Here is a 22,140-nt window from a genome sequence, read left to right as displayed (position 1 = left end):
AGTATCTTGCTAATTTATCAACTGTGACCTTTTGTGAAATGCCATAGGCAGTAATGTGCACATGGAATTCACACAGGGTATCAGAAGCTTAACATGTGCTGGCATAGTGAATAATGTCACAGTACAGAATGAAGAGAAATTTTGTTCTAGAGGTACTCCAGGCTTTAAATATGTAAATATATCTATAATTGCTGATGGGGAATTTTCTTTTTCATGTTTGCCAGATAGTATCAGAAATTAAGCTTGGTCTGACTATACAGAATTGGTTGGTTTAATGTAATTGTTTCTGTTTCTTAATGTCACTAGAAACACGAATACTTCCTAAGATGCTGAAAGGAGTATAAGGATGCATAAATTTCTATTCTGTTTCTCCAAGAAAGATTTAAGCACGTACACCCAAATAAGGAACTTACATTTCACACTGAATCTATCTGGAGTCTTTCTGCTTTTAAAAAGAAAAAATAATGTTTGGTGGAACTCTTTAGAGCTCAGTCTTCTGTTGTTTCTTATTGTAATGTGTTTGATCGTTCTGGTAAAGTTGCTTTAGGTCTTACTTACATCAGCATTATGCTTAATTCTGAGCATTCAAGCAGTCATCCCCTCCACAGGATTTAGAAGATTTCTGTGGTTTTGCATAATAGAGGAAGGTTTAGGCCTTGTCACTTATTTTGCCTTCATTTGTGAACTGAAGCCATGTAAATTTTATTCCCTACTAAAGAGGATTTATTAACTGTCTAAAAAGAGCATGATGAGATTTTTATGCTTAAAGTACTCCTGAAATGTTGGGGATGTGCTGGGAAGAAACAGAACATTCTGAGTGTCATGGCTCTGATGATGGATGTTCACAGATGTGCGTTCTATGCCCAGCTGCAGGTTGAACCCCAGAAACAGGACAGGATTTAACAAGAGTTTTGTGCACTTGGAAGTGACTTACCGAGCCAGAGAAGCTCTTGCACTCTGTTATCTTCCAGAGAAGTATGAAATGAAGGAATCTCTTCAGATTTTCACAAAATCTGCTTCTGTGAACATTGGTTCTGAGGCTGGACATGTACAGAGGGCTGTGATTAGAAAGCATAGGAATGAAAAAGGGAGTGGGATGAAGGCATTTTCAGAATTAGATCTGGCTTTACAAAAGGTGAACTTAGTTCAGCATTCTGCAAAGTTCTTTGATTTGAACTCATTGTAAGCAAAGTAAAACATTTGTATGGATCTATGCAGGATGGAGAGGTTTGATTTATTATTTCCAAAAAGTAATTGAGATTAAAACACTCATTCTGTCTCTTCAGTATATTTTTATTGGACTACTTAAGCAAAATTACAGCATGGCTGTACTCTGCATAGAGAATAGCTCAATGTATTAATGATTTGAATCCCAGGCTCAATCCTTGGGTAGATTTATCTTCGTGAGAGAAACAAACTTTTAGGCGTGATGGACTTCGCAGTTGGTAATCTTTGTGATGAAATAGTCTGCACCTTTGCCTCACATATTGGGAAAAAGGTCTGGGCTGGCACAGAAGCTGGGATAAAAGCTCTCTCAGGTGAGGGTCAAAAATGATGTGTGGCATTTATAGGGATGTCTATGGCATTGCACAACTGCCTCTGTTAGAGCTGGATCCTGAGACATGTGAATGTCCACTGCATCCCACTGAGTGTTCCTGACGTGGGAACAGCCTGGATGACAAACACGAGTTTAATTTTTTCATTTTCTTCATTCTGAGTTTCTTGAGAGGAAAAGAGAGTGGAGGGAAAGGAGGGATCTGCAGTAATTTTGCACATATGATTCACCGTGAGAGTTAAAATTGAAGTACAAATGAGATAAATCTTTTAAAAAAGCAAGGTAATTTTTCAAATGTTTTCTTTGGCAGAGCAGATTGGTTCCAGAAAAGGTATGTCCTCTTTTCTCTGTTTGCCACAGTGCCCAGAGGAGATGGCCAGAAGTTCACATGAAAGCTTCTCCACAGGTTACTCCACCAATGGTGCAGGATTTTTACTCCATGAAAACCTGTGAGAGCTGACAATTGGATCTTTTTGAGTTTCCATAGCATTTCCATAGGATCTGTAGAGCTTATAGTCTGTGGGCTAGCAAGTAGTCTACCTTAAGAAAAAGATCTGAGGAAAAACTGAGAGCATCCTTTGTTTTTCACATCCGAGCACCAATGTTCTTCTGTCACATACAAAATTTGGGCTGGCTCCATTTACTGAAGTGCTGGATTTCAACCAATGGAAGTGGGATTTTTCAGGAGGAGGATAGTTTTTGAATGTCAGACATTACAGATAGGACAGGTTGGATTGGAGTATTAATGTGATGTACATGTGTGATGAGTGACAGAAGTAAGCCTCTCAACAAATACAGCTTCAACAGTTCTAATTGGTGATGTGTTTGCAGTGCACCTGGTTTGATTGCTTTTAAGGACTAAGATTTGACTATTGTATGGCATGCAACGTGTAATATTTCTTTCCTTTCCCAACTGCTTTCTATTACATGCCCAGGGTTTAGACCGCTCCAATTCCTGGGTAAACACTGGTGGTCCAAAAGCAGCCCCATGGGGATCCAACCCCAGCCCAAGTGCAGAGTCAACACAGGTGGTGTCTTCGGTAGAGGTTTTTCTGGCTTTGTTTTCTCTGATGTTTCCCTGTAGAATATCCTCAGTGCATACTCTGATTTTGGTGGTTTGCTTATTTATTTACTTATTTATTTAATCCTTCTTTGAAAACTTTGAGTTTCGTTTTATAAATCAGCATCTTCTCCCCCACCACCTCACTGCACTGCATGACAAACCCCAAAACTTGTGAACGTGTCTCCTTCTTTCATTTCAGTGGTTGCTGGTCTGTGAAATGCAAATGCTGTGACTGCTTTTCCTTTCTTTTTTTCTCTCTTTCTCTCTAACACTAGTTTCAGCTTCAGGTGGAGCACATTTCTAAATGGGAACATCAATCACAGCCCCATAGTTTTGTCCATGTTTGCCATTTCTTTTAATGTGAACCATTTTGCCATTTTCATCAAGCATTTAGTATTCATAGTCAAGTAATCCTTCATGTCTGCTCGAGTGGAATATTATTAAACCAAAATTGATACACATGTAAAATTCTCTCTTGAAAGGTGTAAATTTAAGTGCTGGAACCAGTGACTCTCTGGATCCAATTGTATCTGTTCCATGTTGCAAAGTATGAAAACTTTATAGCAGCTTTGGTCAGCAAGACTTAAGTTATTTTAGCCCCATTGCCTGCTGCTTTCCACTGCATGGTTGCCTGGAACATACCTCTCAACTGTACTTCCTTTCAAGTTTACCAGTCTTACAAGTATCCAGCTGTATCCTGCCAATTATTACCACCAGAAATAGCTTCAGTGATTTTCTCATTCTGTGTGCCCAGTAGCAGTGTTACATCCCCACGTACTTGGTCTGGTAGAGTGAGAGGTATGGCACTGAAATTACAAGTATTACTTCCTTGACATATGCATGTTGATAAAATAGAGTGACGAAAAGGTTTCATGCTTTGCAGCACTAAATGTCTTTGTGCATAAGAACATGCAGTTATTTAAATAGCCTATGTGTCTTAAAACAGTAAAAAGTGCTGTCGTGTTGCTTAAAGCAGATCTGTAAATGAGTAAGACTTTGAGAATGCATAAAAAGGTGTAAAGGCAGTAAAAGCCTACAGTTGGAACAGTATTTTTGTAAACGTACGTTGTCCTTGAGCTGCAAAACCCATCCACAGCAAACTTTAATGTCCTGTCATCATTCATTCATCTCCACTCCGTAGGCTACGGATCGAAGTTGTAATCGTATGTCTTCGCACACTGAGACGTCAAGTTTCTTACAAACATTAACAGGACGGTTACCAACTAAAAAGGTAGATTTCAGTGAAGACAATTGATGTTGTGGGGCAGGGAGGTCAAGTCATTCTGAAAGCATCTGTTTTATCTATAGCCTGATTCTTTCTGAGGTCATTAGGAACTGCTTAACACCTCTGAACATCCAGGCTGTGGTGAATATGAAGTATTCTGACAGCTGAATTGGGAAGAATAAAATGGTCAGGAGTAGCTTGTCTGATTTAATGTCTGTACTGTTTGGAGCCAAAGTATCTATGGCTTTAAAATAAATTACAGATAGCACTGTCTAGACATGTAAATGACACATCCTTGTGTGCAAAATTACAGTGTGTTAGATGGTTGCCACTACAGATGTGTTCTGAACTCAGTTACATAGGTGTTAATCCAGAGTGACTCCAGAAAGTGGGAGGGAGTTGCTTTGGAAGTGCATTCCCTTTAAGGACGTGAGATCCTACTGAACAACATCAGAAAGGCAAAATGCCAGACTTTTGTATGATGGAAATGTGGTCACTGACAGTGTCCAGCCTGTGGATTGGTACTCCCAAGAAAAGAAATCTAAAAGCTGATTCTTAGCCCCACGTTTCTTTCTTACTGTTTTAAGTCCTTTCTCACAGTAAATGTATATCTTTGTACAAATTGCTTTATATGTCCACTTTTTACTCCTTTTTCCTGCAAAAATCAGACCAGGCAGAAAGGTAGACTTTTAAAATAAATTAATATGAGCACCAAACCTTTTTTTTTTTTTTTTCTTTTGGGTGGGTGGAAAATCCTTTTGACACTTGAAATTCAATTTTGAAGCGAGATGCTTTGGAACGTTTCTCACATTCCATATCATGACATCATCCTTCATTGTTAGTTGGGGATTTCTTTAAGGAACCACCACTGCTGTCATGTTCTCAGTTATTATTTTGCTTAATCTCATTGTTTGCCATACTTTCCATGGACCGTGCTCCCATTTCTCATGCAGACTGTTTTGTGAGCTGCTGATGAGGCTTGGACTAACTCTGGATTTGCCTCTATGTAGCTTTTTCATGAAGAGCTGGCCTTACAGTGGGTCGTATGCAGTGGGAGTGTGCGGGAGGCAGCCCTGCAGCAGGCCTGGTTCTTCTTCGAGCTGATGGTGAGCAAACTGGAAGCACTTTGCTTATTGCCTTAACGTTCATCATTTAAAACACAAACAGCAACGACCGAGTCTCCATCCTGCTTCATTTCCACGAGTGACTCCACTGTAATTTATATTCCTATAGGTGAAGAGCATGGTGCATCATTTGTATTTTGCTGACAAACTGGATGCTTCAAGAAAGAATCGTTTTCCTGAGCGTTTCATGGATGATGTAACTGCTTTGGTCAGCACAATTGCTGGTGATATAGTCTCTCGGTTTCAGAAGGTAATGACAAACAATTAAAGTGAGCTTAGGTCAGAGCTCAGGCACCAGACCCTACTGTGTGTTCTTTGCTGATGCCTAGACCAGGAGTTGGTATTTGAATACATTGTATTGCTCTATTACTGCTCAGTGTGTTCTTTGTCATTTTCCATTTTTCTCTTCCTTCTCTCCAGGATACAGAAATGGTTGAAAGGCTCAACACCAGTCTTGCATTTTTCCTCAATGATCTATTGTCTATCATGGACAGAGGATTTGTTTTTGTTCTTATTAAGACCTGCTACAAACAGGTGAATGCAGATAAATGTTATGACTTAGCTGTGATCCATGGCATAACTCTTCTCTTAGACAGACAGTGAAGTATGGACAGTTCTTAATTTGCTTGTAAAAATATGACTTCTATATACATCTTGTATTGCTACGTGTGCAGTTATTGGCTGGGAGGTGTGTGGCTCCTGCACATCAGAAGTTTAATCTGTAGCACAGAGAAGTGATGTGGATGGGGTCATGTAATGATATCAAGTTGTTTAATTCTTGCTTTGGAAGCAGTTTTGGGAGCAGTAGTGGGACAGGAGAGCCAGTGCTGCGTTTGTAATCTGCTTTGGTGCTAACTGCAGTCTTACGGATTAAACTTGCCAGGTGTCTTCAAAGCTGTATTCCTTGACAAACCCAAGTAACCTGGCATCTTTGAGGCTGGACTTCCTTCGCATCATTTGCAGCCATGAACACTACGTCACCTTGAATTTACCCTGCAGTTTGCTCACGCCGCCTGCGTCTCCATCACCGTCTGTGTCTTCAGCAACTTCCCAGGTACTCTGCAACAAGGGCCCTTTGTGGGAATTCAAGCTGAGCTTTGTTCAGTGGCTTAAATCACATGAGGCAGATGTATAATCCGTGTTTTCAGTCTCTGCTTGCTAGTATTTGTTGGAAGTGTTTATTTAGAATTAACTTCATTCAAGAAAGAACAAGTGAGCAGCTGGGAAGCACTCAGACACAGCTCTCACTTGAAAGACCCCCTTTGCCACTGATGTGCTGGGGAAAGAAAGGCTGCAGTGGATGGATGTGTGGGCGATGGGAACCATGCAAGGTTGCAGGCAGTTTGGGTGATGATGTGACTTTGGCTATGGCAGTTTTGGTTTTACTTCTTCCTGCAACATCTTGAACCTGGAAGCCATCTCTCACATTCAGACTTTGGAGGAAAGTGTAACAGTTCTTCCTGCTGTGTAGGTTTTCACTTGTTTTGATATTGTATTATTGAAAAAAAAAAAAAAGAAGCCCATATGTGTATCCCCATAGTGTCCACACACCCTTCTGTCCAAAGGCATCTAATCCTTTCCATGTTATGCATGAGCATAAATGAGCCATTAAAAAAAGACTTTGTACACTGTTACCCTTTTCTTACAAAACAAGGGACTTCCTGTACGCTATAGTGCTGTCCCAACCTGCTCAGAAAAAGTAAAGTAACAAGTGTTTTGTTCAGGTAGATTAATTAGTTGAAAAATCAATCAAATTAAAGCTTTCTTAAGCCTGAGGAAAGCATCCATGCCAGAGTTAAAAGTTTAATCCACTTTTCAAGGTTATTTGGCTTAACTTCTCTAAGGCTGTCTTGTAGGGGAGAAGGCAATAATGCCAAACAATTAAGAGAAGAATTAGAGAGCTTGGATATATTGTAGTTAAACGTGCCTACATCCAAACAAAACATGAAAAAAATAGTTTACCTGGCATTGTGTTTATTTCTGAAAACTGCTTTTGTTGTGTTTCCTAGGCTTTGACTCTCTGTGTTTCAAGGATCCTTATGATGCAGCTGCTGAAACTTGGTTGTTTGTTTTTTTTTTCAGAGTTCTGGGTTCTCCACCAATGTCCAAGACCAGAAGATTGCAAATATGTTTGAATTGTCTGTGCCTTTCCGTCAACAGCATTACTTGGCTGGGCTTGTGTTAACAGAACTGGCTGTCATTTTAGATCCTGATGCAGAAGGGTAAATCTTTGCAATTTTTTTTCCTCAAGAATTTTCTGTAGTTCCAAGTAAATGGTGGATAGCATGGCCAGAATTAAGTTATATTTGTGAGCTGAGAAGGTAAGGGACCTGTTCTTTAACTCTGAGAATCCTCTTTTTCCCTGCCCCTTCTGTTTCTCAGTTCCTTAGCACTGACACTGTGAACATGATTTCAGTCATATTTTTCCAGCTGAGGGGGAAAAGAGATTCCCTCTGGAGTCCCCAGCTCCACAAGGGCACCACTGGAGCTCCAACAGGAAAACTGCTTTTATCAACTATAACAAAAAAATAATTCTGTGTTTAAGAAGTCTCTGTTGCTGGTGTTTTTAAATGTTACAGTGCATTTTGTCTGTAGTCCCCTCTGCTCTGCATCAACATAAATTATGCATCAGTGAGACCCCCATGGGTTACATAAATAGTCAAATAGAGTCAAGTGTGCAGAGTTGGTCAGTGACTTGCCTGGCTTGTGGAGCAAATAATTTTTTGAAGTGGGTGTGTAGTGTAGCCTGTAGTCCTGACATCCAGTCTGTTACTTGTATTATTTAGGGCTGTTTTCTGCCTTACTCCTTTCAAATGGATTTCAATAGAAATTATTGATTGCTTCTGCAGTCCTAAGTTCTCTCACAGGCATTTTCTCAAGGTGGACCCAGAAATATCAGCAGAGTCGACGAATACTGATGATTCATGGGTAATTCTGCCCCTTTACCAAGAGGTCTCAGGAGTTAAACATTAATTCTGTTTCTTGTTGGAGAAGAAAGTGATGCAATAAATGAGTTTGTTGTCCTGTATATGTGCATAACACATCGTAGTGCCACTTATTTGGTCTGAAAAAGCAGCAAATCTTTACCAATTCACACACTGCAGAAATCCTATTTGTAGCATAGGAACATCCTACTCCCTGGTTAGAAATGAAGTGCTCTCTCTGATCTCATTTGCTCTTATTTTCACAACCTTTCTTTTCTCACTTACTTGCTTTTTGAGCTCTGTCAGCCTGATGTTCTCAGCCCTTAAGCTTGGACCTGGGTGCTGATCTTTGTCCAGCTGCACAGAAGAGCTGTCAGTATGATTTTATTTGTGTCCACTAGAGAGACAGCTCCTATTTGGGGCCCTCTGTAGACAGCAAAAGCCCACTGATACCAGTTCAGTTCTGGAAATCCCTTTTAATCAGAGGCTCCTAAATTTTGGTGAAGATGTGTGTCAGTAATGCATTTATTTGTTACAGTTTTCCAGAACGACTTGTGCTTTGCAGCTTATTAGCTCTCCTCAGGATTAAATCTGTCTCTGCCCTGATAGATGCACCTTGGGGTCTATTGTTCTCATGCCTGAAAAGAGTTCTAATGGTCAGGTGGGAGGATCATTACCAGATGATTAGTGGAGGTTTTAGGCATGCTTACCATTAAAATATTTTGGCCAGCGTTGGAAAAAGCTTACAAGTGATCCCAGGAGTGGAGAGGGATGCCCACCCATTTAGCTGCTCATTCCAGTAGAGCTTTGCATTGGATCTTGGTAGGTGATGTAGAGCCTTTTATTTATTCCTTCCACGCTTTTCTTCCATTAGGAGAATACATTACATTTTAGCTCACTCATTGTACAAGAGCTCCTTGGATTCCACTGAAAAGGAAAGACTGCAGTGCAGTGTTGCCTAGAGGCAGTGGTTTGGTTACATCCCTCTGTGCTAGGTGCTGTACAATAACACAACATGTCTCAGTCTTCCTCCAGAGCACCTGTAGCCTAAAAGAGGAGACAGCATGTGGATTAAAGAAGCTAGAGAGTCAGCCTAGGCAGATGGACCTTGAACGGATGCATGTCTTGATTATTCAGTGATAATAACAGTTACTGCTCATTTCATAGTGCCTGTGTTGCCCATGTTGACTGACATTACAGGGCAGATATGAGAAAATCAGATTTGACCCTGGGTTTTCACCGACAAAAGTCAGTTTTGCAGATGTGTGCACTGTTGTCACAAATCCAAGGCTGAGATGTCAGAGGGGCTGGTGCAGGGCAGCAGGATCACTTCATTGCGTTATCAGACAGAAAGATAAGCAGGTCACATTTCCTCCTCCATACAGATTGATCCTGTACCCGTTCTGTTCAGGAAAAGGGAAAAAGAAACCCATGTAGCCCAAGGTTTTAGTTACACTGCATTGTTTGAATGTATTTCCCTATGCTTAGTTCCATTGCCTGCAGGATAGCTTGTTTCCAGCTATTCAAGCGCAGCCTAGATGTCACTCCTTCAAAACAATACAAAGCTTTTTCTTTAACCTTAATTTGAAGGTTGTGCTGCTAGTTATTTAAATAAGCATTTCCTTCCTAGCTGTTTAGGATTTCATTGATAATGACAAGGCAGTTGTAGGATTTGTATTGGTGTGATGTAAAAAACACAGAGAGAAAAGAAATGTAGTTTCACCTACCTAATGCCTTCCTAACCTGTACTGGTGTCTTTATAACCACTTTAAACCCACAACAATCCAGTCAGATCCTCTTGTCTTTTTTAACCAGAATTCAACTCTACTTTTCAGGTAAAGTGGATACTGCCTGAAATTCGGCCCTTGTTTTAATACCACAGGTCTGAACACTGAAGCTTATGTTTCGCTACTGCATCATGTATGAGCTTCTTTGGCTGCTTTGTGCATGGGGTAGAGTTGTTGCATTGGACTGGTTTGCCTCCAGAAGCAAATAGCTACAGAGGTACATGCTATTTGCTCTGGGAGAGTTTGCCCTCTGTGTGGTGGCTGAGGGAATTGAGAAGAGCAGAGTGAGTTCTCAAGAGTCAAAGGGGTTTCTGTTCATAAGGCATGAGCACCAGTAGGCTTACATATAGTGTTCTGCAAGAGGAAATGGTGCTTGGGCCCTGCCATTGTTTGCATCTTAATAATGAAGAAGGCCACTTCTTGCTGGGTTTTCCTTCTGCCTCTCCATTTCTCTGACAGTCTGCATTCAGCTACTGAGCTGTAGTCTGTTTCGGTTGAATAATTGCATGGGGATTCAGGGAACTGAGGCAGAATCTTCCTGATCATCTGATAGAAGCAATGATCTGTTTTAGGAGGGCTTTTCTCTCTGTAAATGGAGTTAAATAGAAACAGCAAAGAGCGCTACAAATGATGTCACTAAACCTACTCTCAAGTTTCTCCCCCCCATCCTCTATATTTCCCTATCTCTCCTAGCATTCTTCAGTTGACTCGGTACAGCAGCACTGCAAAGCTGGGGCTTTGTATGGAAAATGTGAGAGTGCTTGCATCATGTTGGGTGTGCACCTCAGCAGGATATTTTTATACCTTTTATATGGCATGGTCAGCAGCCAGCCATTTGTAAAATCCTTGGGTGATGGAAGAATATGTGCAATGACAGTTTATATGAAGTTAAAAATAAAAACTAGGATTCCTTTTCTTCTTTTTTTTTTTTTTTAACTGAAACCACTCAGTTACAAAATACAGTTTGCTTTGAAGGTATTAACTAATCTGCATGACCCAACTCTCTTTTAACAGTTTATTTGGATTGCATAAGAAGGTCATCAATATGGTACACAACTTACTGTCCAGTCACGACTCGGACCCACGGTACGCTGACCCGCAGGTAAAGGCCAGGGTGGCAATGCTGTATCTACCTCTGATTGGTGTGATCATGGAAACGGTGCCTCAGCTCTATGACTTTACAGGTATTTCATATTCTGTGCTATGGGTATATGTTCAGCTGCTCACAAAGTTTGAGCGTTTCTTTTCTAGAACAAATTCTGTGGTTCTAAAACAAGTCCCGTTATTGGTGGATGAGGTTGTTTGTATTTCTGAAGTATAATAACTTTGATGTGTTTCCACATCCATTTCCTAAAGTGCACTTGCAAAATCCTCAATGACTGAACACTCAAAGCTGCATTTGACCACTTGTTTGCATAAAGTGAAAAGTGAGCAGTGCATTTTAATTGCTATCTGCGTAAGGCTGGCCTGTCTCTCTGCTCTGACCCGATTCAAAAGTCATCCCATACACTGTGCATGGCTCAGAACAATCAGAATCATAGAATGGCATGGGTAGAAAAGGAGCACAATGCTCATCCAATTCCAACCCCCTGCTGTGTGCAGGTCACCAACCAGCAGCCCAGGCTGCCCAGAGCCACATCCAGCCTGGCCTTGGATGCCTGCAGGGATGGGGCATCCACAGCCTCCTTGGGCAACCTGTTCCAGTGCCTCACCACCCTCTGGGTGAAAAACTTCCTCCTAATATCCAACCTAAACCTCCCCTTGTCTCAGTATAAAACCATTCCCACTTGTCCTATCACTATCCACCCTCATAAACAGCCATTCCCCCTCCTGTTTATATGCTCCCTTCAAGTACTGGAGGGCCACAGTGAGTCTCCCCAGAGCCTTCTCTTCTCCAAGCCCAGTTCCCTCAGCCTTTCGAAGGTTAAAAAGAAGGAGCAGAGTTCCTCTACTTCCTTTCTGTGTGTGCTCTATCAGCAGCTCATTTCAGGTGTGCACAGTGTTCTGCAGAGAAGCAGAGGTGGGATGTGTCAGCTCAGGGCAGGGAATCTGGTCTGGAGTGGTTTGGAATTTGGAGTCCTTGTCATCCTTTGAGGTTAATGGCACAGTAAAGCAAAAAGTAAAATTGTGGTGTTGGGTCTTCAAAGGAGTGAAATGTCTGTTTTCAAAAGTGTTCTAGATATTGAGGTTACATAGATTGCTTTAAAAAACTGTTACTTCTTAGCTTTGCATAATCCCAAATAATAGTAAGCCCTGTTTACTTGCAGGACCCTATCAGTGGGTGTGATGTTTCTCAGTTTGCCTTCTTAGATGGTCCAATGAAACAAGCACTGCGGAGGGAGGCTGGGGTTGAGTTTGGGGATTCAAGTGTTGAGTTTGGGGATTAACTAGGACGTGTGTGTTTCTGGCAGAGAGTCACAATCAGCGAGGGAGGCCGAGCTGCGTCGCTGCTGATGATTATGAAGGCGAGAGTGGAAGCATGATAAGCCAGACAGTTGCCATGGCCATTGCAGGAACATCGGTCCCTCAGCTCACCAGGCCCAGCAGTTTTCTACTCACCTCATCGGTACAGAGCTATCCCTGCCTATTCCTTGACCCTCACCCTGTGTCAATAAGCAAATATTTACATGTGCACGCCCTGTAGGGCTGATCAGTGAGCAGCAGAAACTCGTATCAGTTTGTGGCTGGGTGTTGTAGAGGGTGAAAGACAAGGGAACAAACCACTTCCGCATGTTGTTGTACCTGTCTCATTGGGGTTATAAGTGTCAGGCAGGCATGACAATCAACAAAACTCAGAAAATGTAAGAATTTTATGATACAAATTCTCTCTTTCTGAAACAATTGCATAGAAGCTCTTTGAATTACAGTGGTTGCTATAAGTTCTAAGCAAAAATTCCTACCACATCCAAGTCTTACCTAGCTGAAGATGTAAATGGGCCATTTCCCTTGTTCTCTGCACAGGAAAGGGAATCTCCCCAGTTCTAGCAGACCCTTCCATTTCTGCCTATTCACTTCTGTTCCTACCTGGCAATTATTTAGGCCAGAGTAGTACCTTATGGAAATCTTTTCAGTGGTGACTGAAGCATTTTAGGATGTGAAATCCAATGTGACAGATGTCTTGTCCTGTCTGTTTTAGAGCGGCAGGCAGCACTCCACCTTCTCAACAGAGTCCAGCCGCAGCCTTCTGATCTGTCTCTTGTGGGTGCTCAAGAATGCAGATGAAAGTGTCTTACAGAAGTGGTTCACAGACCTGTCAGTGCTGCAGCTCAATCGCCTGCTGGATTTGCTTTATCTTTGCGTATCCTGTTTTGAATACAAGGTACTGGTATTTAAACCTCCTGAAGTTTCTTCTAAGGCTCGCAGAGAAATGCAACACTCCCATCCTTTGTACAATTCCAGAAAGGCATTTCCTGCTCCCTCAGTATTTCCTGTAATCTAAATCCCATGGCTAAGCACTTCTCTGTGCAGCCTCTGGCCTTCTTCCATGTTTACTTTTCAGTCATGTAAGTGTTTCTGTCTCCTTTCATTTTTTATGTAGCTTGTCTTGCTTGCCACTCATCTGGGAACTGCAGCAAGGTAAAGAAAGTATCTCTTGGTCATTTTGCTTGCTCCCAACAATAAGAGAGCTTTTTGAAGTGTTGCTGGATCTGGGTAGATTATCTAGTTAGCAACTAAAGCTATGTTCCTTTCTTTCTCTCTTCATACAGGAATAACATTTTGAGTTGTTGCACTTAATAAATAATCCAAATTGAAAGCCTCTTCCCTCACTATCATTTGAAACTTGCAGGGCAAGAAAGTGTTTGAAAGAATGAACAGTCTGACGTTCAAAAAGTCAAAAGACATGAGAGCCAAGCTTGAAGAGGCTATTTTGGGAAGCATAGGAGCAAGGCAGGAAATGGTCCGAAGAAGCAGAGGACAGTTAGGTAAGTAAAGATGTCTTCTGCACTCTACATATTTTTCAAAAACTGCTACTCCCCTCCCTAAATGGCCCAGGGATTAGGACAAGAATCAGCTGGGTTCGGTCTCCTAGTCTGCTGGAGGCTTCCTGGTTCACATGAGTCACTCATTGTGGGGTATATTGAAGAAATATTTTATATATAGTGTTTTTATCCCTTATCTGGGGTTTGTGTGATGAAATTTCCCTGCCCTCTCAGCAGTGACAATAAAGACAGAAAGCCTGTGAAGCAGGAAATGGTATCTCAGCACCATCCTGAAGACATCACTGTCTTCAGCTAACAGACAGTAATGTCAGACTGCTGAGGATTGCTAAACCTAGGCTCCTGAGTAGTCCAAAGAAGTTGCTGTCTCACTTAGCTCAGTCTGTACTCAATACTTAGGTGAAAATGACTGCAAGTCAAGTGACATCTCATGGCATTTAGTTAGAGACCATATAAACATCTTGGGTCTGAGTGCCACAGCGTTGGATCTAAGGAAAAAGTTATAGCTTGCTGTCACGTGTTGCTTGTTAACAACTTAGAGTTGTTGCTTAAAAAAATAATAATAATAAATGACTACTATTACTTTAATATTATCCTACAGAGAGAAGTCCTTCTGGGAGTGCTTTTGGAAGTCAAGAGAATTTGAGATGGAGAAAGGATATGACTCACTGGCGTCAAAACACAGAGAAGCTTGACAAGTAACTCTGCCTTATCCTCCTTTTTAACCATGTCACAGTACCTGTGGGAATGCAGGGTCTCTTTCACCATTGATGGTCAGTGGCAGCAGTCCACTTAGCTCTTGTGTGAGCCCGTTTGAGCACTCCACTGGAGCAGGTCTGGCAGTGTACAAATAGATTTCTGCCTAACACTGCCCTGTTTTAACTCTTATTTTCCACCACTCCTTATTTTCTCAGTATTTTTAAATGAGATTTAACAAGACTAATATAATCCATGGCCTTCTAAAAATCCTGTAGTAAGCTGTAATTTAGAGAGAAGATTCATGAACAATATTCACAGATAGCATATATATCCCATGTCATATTTCCTTTATTACATAAGAGCATTCTGGAGTTGTCAAAGCTCACTTTCCTTTCCTGCCCTAATCCATCACTTTGATTGTTTTTCCACATGTGCTGTGCTTTTAGAAGCCACAAACCAGCCAGGTACTGTAGTGTTGGTGTGCAGTTCTTATAAATTGCCATTTATACATCTGCAGACTCAATCATCACAGTCTTGTTTGTGATGCTTGGCAGAAGTTTTCAGTGTGTGTGTGTGTGTGTGTGTGTGTGCAACTGGTTGGAATGAGCTCCTCTTGCTTATTACACCCATTTCCTTTATAATTCCCTCTCCCAGTGTGGTTTAATCTGTAAGGCTCAGGAGTTGTGTTCGAGCTTTGCAGTGCACGTTTTCTGTTTTCTCAAATTGCAACCTGCAGTCTCCATCCTCCCAGCAATGGAATGTTTCCTAATCCTAGGAAAGTAATCTCAGGCCAAGTGAAGCTCTAAAGAAACTGAGGAGCCGGGTCCTCAGCCTGGATGAAAGTCAGGCCAAATTTTACCCATAAAGACATAGAGATGCTTCTTGGATTTTTAAGTACATCTTCACAGCTTCTCATTATTTTGTCCAACACAGAAGTGTAGATCTCTTGTTATGTCAAATATGGCTTCTTGTCCATGGCTGCAGTCTGGCTGAGGCATCAGGAAAGCCAGATCAACAGTGTGTTTTAAACCTCCTGACGAAGTGATGTAGGTATAAATTTCACCATGGTTCAACTCGAGCCATGGGCACTTATACCAGATTGAAGTTTGGCCTGCAGAATTCATCCTTTCACTACTGATACAAGGTCTGGGCCTCTCTCTTTGGCCCAGGAGGATCAGGCACCAAGCCTTCATGTTCTGGAGACTGAGGAGTAGATAGTGAGTGTATGACCCAGCTCCCATGAGAAGCTGTGTGGCACGGGAGTGTTGCTGCAATACAGATTCCAGGAACGCTGCCAGCCGACTCAGCTCCATCCTCCTTGATGTGTGCTCTGCTTGGATTTTGTCAGTACTCTGCATCACATCCTCAGTGCCATTTGGCCTGGCTTGAGTCTGTCAGAGGTGGCACCTGCGTAGGGCAAGCTGTAGCCGGGCCCTTTAGATGTAGCACTGGGGCTTTGCCAAGTGCAGCTCCTGTCACTGAAATGAAGTGGCTTCTGCTGAATTCATGAGACCTCTGGTGTGAGTGGGGATATGAACTTTGTCAGCCTTTTGAGGGAAGTGAGTGCCTGGTATTAAACAGCTAAGTTGTGTAGGTTTTTTATTCGTGGCACGGAAGATACTCTTCAAAAACTGTAAAGTAATGTAGCATAAGAGGGCAGAAATCACACCTCCACACTGTGCACTCTGCCCTGCAACCAGTCTGGCTGCTGGGAACAAAGTGCATAAATACCAGCTCGTGTAGCACCACCGTGTGTCCATAGCCTACAACATGAAACCATTTGTTCTGTTCCTGGTTTGGCTGTTGCATGCCTTACAGTGCTACTAAACCAGTCTGAGTTGGACTTTGATTCTAAATGCTTGTTGTCTTCCTGGGAGAGTAACACAGTGTCAGAAAGCAGTGTGATCTCTCCTGAGCATGATGAACATAGATCACCTGTAAGTTTGTATATGTAAAAAAAGCGAGTCTTTCTTCCTGTCCTCTTAATGGATACATTAAAGAGTAGTGTTGTCCAGCAATAAGTATGTGCATTGTAACCAAGGGGTTCCTGCCAATGAGGAAATATTTTCAAGTGGAGAATAATATGTGGGTTTACTTCTTAAACAGAAGGTAATTTTATTGCTTTCTTTTCTTCGAATAGATCACGAGCAGAGATAGAACATGAAGCGCTTATTGATGGCAATCTTGCAACAGAAGCAAATCTAATTATTTTGGATACACTGGAGATAGTTGTACAGGTAAGGATGGTAGAAGAAAAGAGATGTAATACCATTAGGATCACCTGGCCAGGCAGCAGTTCATTAAATAGAACCTTCCTGCCATTCTGACTGCCTGAACACTGTCAGAACTGTTCAGGTCTACTGCTGCAGCAGGAAGGATTGTGATGCCTCTCCTCATCCTCAGCCCTTCACAGTATGGTTTTTAATTACTGTAGCTTCCTTCAGATTTTTGAAAATTGTTCCTTTTTTGTAGTACAAGAAGTATTTGTTTTTAAAACTCTGTTAACAAACAGTAAAAATTGGGTAGTATTGCCCTGTTACAACAAATTCCTCTGGTTCCTTCCTAAATCTGCCTCAAGTCATTCAGTTCCAGGTCGGTCTCCCGTGTCTGTACACATTGGCACAGTGCAGGAAAGCCTCCAGGCTCCTCGCTGTGGTACAAAATCTGTCTGTTTCCTCTTTACCCACTATTGGACACACGGCAGTTTTGTGTCATTCCATCTCCTTCAGCTCATGGGTCAGATTTCCATCACCTGGAGCTGATTCAGAAATGTGACTGTTACACAGGCTCAGCAAAGTGGGCAGTTTTTCCATGCCAAAGGGGTTTTCAGCAGGGTTATTACAGCTCCCCCAGGAGGTTTGCTTTTGCTTGTATGACCCTTGGTTTGCTTTTGCCTGCAGACTGTTTCTGTGACGGAGTCCAAAGAGAGCATCCTTGGCGGGGTGCTGAAGGTGCTTCTGCACAGCATGGCCTGCAACCAAAGTGCACTTTATCTCCAACACTGCTTCGCCACACAGAGAGCTTTGGTCTCAAAGGTGAATTCTCTGCAGATACTGTAACATATATCCTGAGCAGTGCTGATGGAGGATGGGGCTGTTTTTTCCCTTTTTATCATTGTCACTTCACCAAACATTTATTGTTTTGTGCAGGACTAATTTTCAGGAAATGGGGTCTTGGGATGAATAAAACCTGAGTGGTTTTTGTGATTGAGGTCCTCTATTTGTGCACTTTGGGTTTTAGAGCTGTGCACGAAGGTGCAGTTCATGAGGAGTGAGTGTGGTGTGGGCTCCTGCTGGCTAGCAGATATACTAAGCCAGCAGGCAGCATAAAGAACAGCTGAAATTAAGGATGGATCTTGCTTAAAATTGATTATTTTTTTTTACTTGAACCATAATTTAAACTATGATTCTGCATGTGTACTGGGAATAGCCCAAAGGTTTAAGCCTGAATTTTTGGAATCAATGTGAATCAATCCTGAGATGTAGATGCAGGAGCAAGGAGTGGTGGGATAGCTAAAATGAATTGTCTTCCAGTGCTGCCAGTGACTCTGCATCTCTCTAACTGTAAAAGCAAAGTGATTCAAACCAGCACAATTCCCCTCAAAGCAGAGGGGATTGAACTTCCTCTAATGCTGATGTATGCTTGCTGCTAAGATCACCGTGGCCTTTATGTCTGAGTGCTTATTTCTGTCTGTCCAGGCAGTAGTTTTCTCATATGCTGTTTTTCCAGTTCCCTGAGCTGCTGTTTGAAGAGGAGACTGAGCAGTGTGCAGATCTGTGCCTGAGGCTCCTGAGACACTGTAGCAGCAGCATCAGCACAATACGGTCACACGCGAGTGCCTCGCTTTACCTTCTGATGAGGCAAAACTTTGAGATTGGGAATGTGAGTATCCTGCTGCACTTCATTAGGTTATTATATGGGAACTGGTTGGGGACCTCTGGATGGAGCACTGTGTATTCATTCATGTGAAAGAAAGGCTGTTAGAGGGATTATCAGCTAGACAAGCACGAAAATGAGTTAGAAATACTGGGATTTTGTTTTCCTCCAGATGTTACTAATTTCTAATTAGATCTTAGGTTTACTTACTTGCATGTGCTTCAAAGTGTTAAGAAGGTTCTCAGCTTCAGCTCCTCCAGCTGGTATTTTGCAAGTACACCACTGTGCTGGCAGAGGTGATTGCTGAACCGCTCTCTATCATCTTTGAGAGGTCTTGGAGAATGGGGGAGGTGCCTGAAGCCTGGAGGATAGCCAATGTCACTCCGGTCTTCAAAAAGGGCAAGAAGGAAGATCCAGGTAATTACAGGCCAGTCAGCCTCACCTCTGTCCCTGGAAAGGTGATGGAGCAGCTTGTGCTGGATGCCATCTCCAGACAACTGGAAGAAAAGGAGGTTATCAGGAGTAGTCAGCACAGGTTCACCAGGGGGAGGTCGTGCTTGACCAACCTGGTAGCCTTCTATGATGTTGTCACTGGCTGGGTGGATGGGGGGAGAGCAGTGGATGTAGTCTACCTTGATCTCAGCAAGGCATTTGACACTGTCTCCCACGACATCCTTATAACGAAGCTGAGGAAGTGCGGGATAGATGAGTGGACAGTGAGGTGGGTTGAGAACTGGCTGACTGGCAGAGCACAGAGGGTTGTCATTGGCGGTGCAGAGTCTGGTTGGAGACCTGTAACCAGCGGTGTTCCCCAGGGGTCGGTGCTGGGACCGGTCCTGTTCAACATCTTCATCAATGACCTCGATGAGGGGGTAGTGGCCACCCTCAGCAAGTTTGCTGATGATACGAAGTTGGGAGGATTGGCTGACACGCCCGAAGGCTGTGCTGCCATTCAGCGAGACCTGGACAGGCTGGAGAGCTGGGCAGTAAGAAACCAGACGAGGTTTAACAAAAGCAAGTGTAGAGTCTTGCATCTGGGGAGGAACAATCGCATGCACCGGTACAGGTTGGGGGATGACCTGCTGGAGAGGAGCTCTGCGGAGAGGGACCTGGGTGTCCTGGTGGACGACAGGTTGGCCATGAGCCAGCAGTGTGCCCTTGTGGCCAAAAAGGCCAATGGCATGCTGGGGTGCATTAAAAGGAGCGTGGCCAGCAGGTCGAGGGAGGTGATCCTCCCCCTCTACTCTGCCCTGGTAAGGCCTCATCTGGAGTACTGTGTCCAGTTCTGGGCTCCTCAGTACAAAAAAGACAGGGATCTCTTGGAAAGAGTCCAGCGGAGAGCCACAAAGATGGTGAAGGGCCTGGAGCATCTCCCCTATGAAGAAAGGCTAAGTGATCTGCGTCTGTTTAGCCTTGAGAAGAGAAGACTGAGAGGGGACCTGATCCAGGTCTATAAATATCTGAGGTGTGGGGGGCAAAGTGGCGAGGCCAGACTGTTTTCAGCAGTGTGCGGAGACAGGACAAGGGGAAATGGCCAGAAGCTGGAACATAGGAAGTTCCGCACCAATGTGCGCAAGAACTTCTTTAGGTGAGGTGACGGAGCACTGGAACAGGCTGCCCAGGGAGGTGGTGGAGTCGCCTTCTCTGGAGATATTCAAGACCCGCCTGGACGCCTACCTGTGTGACCTGGTGTAGGGATCCTGCTTTGGCAGGGGGGTTGGACTCGATGATCTCTGGAGGTCCCTTCCAACCCCTACGATTCTGTGATTCTGTCTGTCACAAAGTGCTCACCAAGGCTGAGCAGCAGAACTGGAGGAATCCACTGACTGTGGGCCCAAGGACTGATAGCAATGAGTGGACTGTATTGGCAGATTGTTGAAATACAGTTTCTCTGTTGCAGAACTTTGCCAGAGTGAAAATGCAGGTGACTATGTCTCTCTCATCCCTGGTGGGGACATCCCAGAATTTCAATGAGGAATTTTTACGACGTTCCTTGAAGACTATTTTAACATATGCTGAAGAAGATTTGGAACTTAGAGAGACAACATTTCCTGATCAGGTAGAAGAACCACAGGAAAAGTGGCATTTAGTTTATTTGCAGCCTGGAATATTTGCATGCATTCCTCAAAGGAGGTTCATACTTTTTTTTGTGACCTGAGTACACCGAACCCAGATCCTTGATTAATTCTGACAGTGAGGTAACCACACAAAGGCTCAGAGCAGCTGTGGTCCTGGTATAGCAGTAAGTAGCTTGATTCCCATTGCTACTTCATAACAGCAATGTATTTTTTACAGGTCCAAGATCTAGTGTTCAACCTCCACATGATCCTCTCTGACACAGTTAAAATGAAGGAGCATCAGGAAGATCCAGAAATGCTAATTGACCTGATGTACAGGTAGAGTCCGTACTTATTGCACAGCAGGGACAGTAGATGTCAGTGTCCAGCTGGTGTTTGAAGAAGCTTAGTACTTATGGCACTTCTGTATTTAGAGCACTGAGGGCAAACTGAGCTGTGTTGCTGTGAATCTTGATCATGCATTTGGCAATCATTTTACTTTTAACTTAAGCTTGTTTTGCACTGCTTCCCATGATTCACACGTCACCTAATATAAACACAGGCAATTTTTCTTTGGTTTTGAACTCTGATGTTGTTCTTTTGAGTCCTTACAGAGCATAGTTTTTAGCAGTGACACTGCAGTTCCAGTCTGCAGGTGAAATATGAAATTTAGTCAAGTGCTTCAGCAGTCACCCTTAGAAGCAGTGTGCCATCACTAGGTTGATGCAGTTGCTTGCCCACTGGTAGCTAGCTAAGAAATCTGTGAAGTGATTGTTATTTAAACAGAAATAACTGTACTAATTGCAGAGTTTTTGTGTGTGTTTTTTTCCTCTCTCTCTTTTTTTTCCCCTATTTTTAACTAGGATTGCAAAGGGCTATCAGAATTCCCCTGACCTGCGCTTGACCTGGTTGCAGAACATGGCTGGAAAGCACTCGGAGAGGAGCAATCATGCAGAGTCAGCACAGTGTTTGGTCCACTCTGCAGCCTTGGTGGCTGAGTATCTGAGCATGCTTGAGGACCGAAAATACCTCCCCGTAGGATGCGTTACATTTCAGGTAGAGGTTATCTTCTGTAGTGTATTTTGGGGTTTTGTCACTGCTGCTGACAGATATTCCTATGTTTAGACATTCACACTGCATTCACTCAGTTTATTTTGAGGAGAATGCATCATAGCAAGTTCTGAAAATAATCTTTGTGCTTGAACATGGCTTGATTCCCCCGAGCCTCACATCTGTAGGCTGAATTAATCCAATTGTGTTTATTTCTTCATATAAGTTATATTTCTTTACCATCTTTTAGTCCAGTCACTCTGAAGTGAGTACAGTTGTTCTGCAGTAACTTATGGAAGGGTTGCTGTGACTCACATTAGGCAGGACAGTGCTGAGCAGAGCAAACAAGCACACTGCTGTGGACACGTGGGCCACTCCAATCAGCTTAAGCATGTGCTGGAGTATCCCGTTGTTTCAGAAGGAGATGAAACAAAAAGCACACGACAGCTGCTGCTTTAAACACTGTAGGATTTGATTGAAATTATCAAGCTTTCAAAGTGTTGAATGTCATTTAAATCGAGTACAAATTTTTACCTGTGTTATGTCTCCTTAGAACATATCTTCTAATGTTTTGGAAGAGTCAGCAGTTTCTGATGATGTTGTGTCACCAGATGAAGAAGGTATCTGTTCTGGAAAGTATTTCACAGAAGCTGGTCTGGTGGGATTGCTGGAGCAGGCTGCAGCATCTTTCTCCATGGTAGAAGACTTGAATTTCTTTCTCTCTCTCCTTCTCCTGGGCGACATAATGGGAAATGTTTTCTCAATGAGACTGTGTAGCTCTGTTGTAACTGCTTAATTCACGTGGAGCTTTGGGGGTTTGAGCTGCTCAGGACAGCTCACTT

General features: G+C 42.9%; 1 protein-coding gene across 9 annotated transcripts in view; it reads left to right on the top strand.

Annotated features, from left to right (window-relative positions):
• Positions 1–22,140, top strand: part of DOCK7 (dedicator of cytokinesis 7) — a 91,500-nt gene that overhangs the window by 56,569 nt on the left and 12,791 nt on the right. For 3 of the 9 annotated variants that reach the window (XM_090146786.1, XM_090146785.1, XM_090146783.1), the window contains exons 23-42: positions 2,491–2,583; positions 3,760–3,849; positions 4,854–4,949; positions 5,077–5,217; positions 5,388–5,501; positions 5,851–6,021; positions 7,050–7,189; positions 10,693–10,862; positions 12,090–12,244; positions 12,815–12,997; positions 13,466–13,601; positions 14,218–14,314; positions 14,762–14,779; positions 16,456–16,552; positions 17,216–17,350; positions 18,045–18,197; positions 20,092–20,250; positions 20,487–20,587; positions 21,112–21,304; positions 21,852–21,995. In XM_090146786.1, coding sequence (XP_090002912.1) covers positions 2,491–2,583; positions 3,760–3,849; positions 4,854–4,949; positions 5,077–5,217; positions 5,388–5,501; positions 5,851–6,021; positions 7,050–7,189; positions 10,693–10,862; positions 12,090–12,244; positions 12,815–12,997; positions 13,466–13,601; positions 14,218–14,314; positions 14,762–14,779; positions 16,456–16,552; positions 17,216–17,350; positions 18,045–18,197; positions 20,092–20,250; positions 20,487–20,587; positions 21,112–21,304; positions 21,852–21,995 — 2,586 coding nt within the window. The remainder of the gene's footprint in view (positions 1–2,490; positions 2,584–3,759; positions 3,850–4,853; positions 4,950–5,076; positions 5,218–5,387; positions 5,502–5,850; positions 6,022–7,049; positions 7,190–10,692; positions 10,863–12,089; positions 12,245–12,814; positions 12,998–13,465; positions 13,602–14,217; positions 14,315–14,761; positions 14,780–16,455; positions 16,553–17,215; positions 17,351–18,044; positions 18,198–20,091; positions 20,251–20,486; positions 20,588–21,111; positions 21,305–21,851; positions 21,996–22,140) is intronic. The other 6 variants (XM_031603637.2, XM_031603627.2, XM_031603604.2 and 3 more) reach the window with 3 other exon arrangements.

Source organism: Phasianus colchicus, chromosome 9 (assembly GCF_987193195.1).
Source record: "Phasianus colchicus chromosome 9, bPhaCol1.hap1.1, whole genome shotgun sequence".
NCBI classification, from domain to species: domain Eukaryota; kingdom Metazoa; phylum Chordata; class Aves; order Galliformes; family Phasianidae; genus Phasianus; species Phasianus colchicus.
This window is presented reverse-complemented; position numbering and strand designations above follow the sequence as displayed.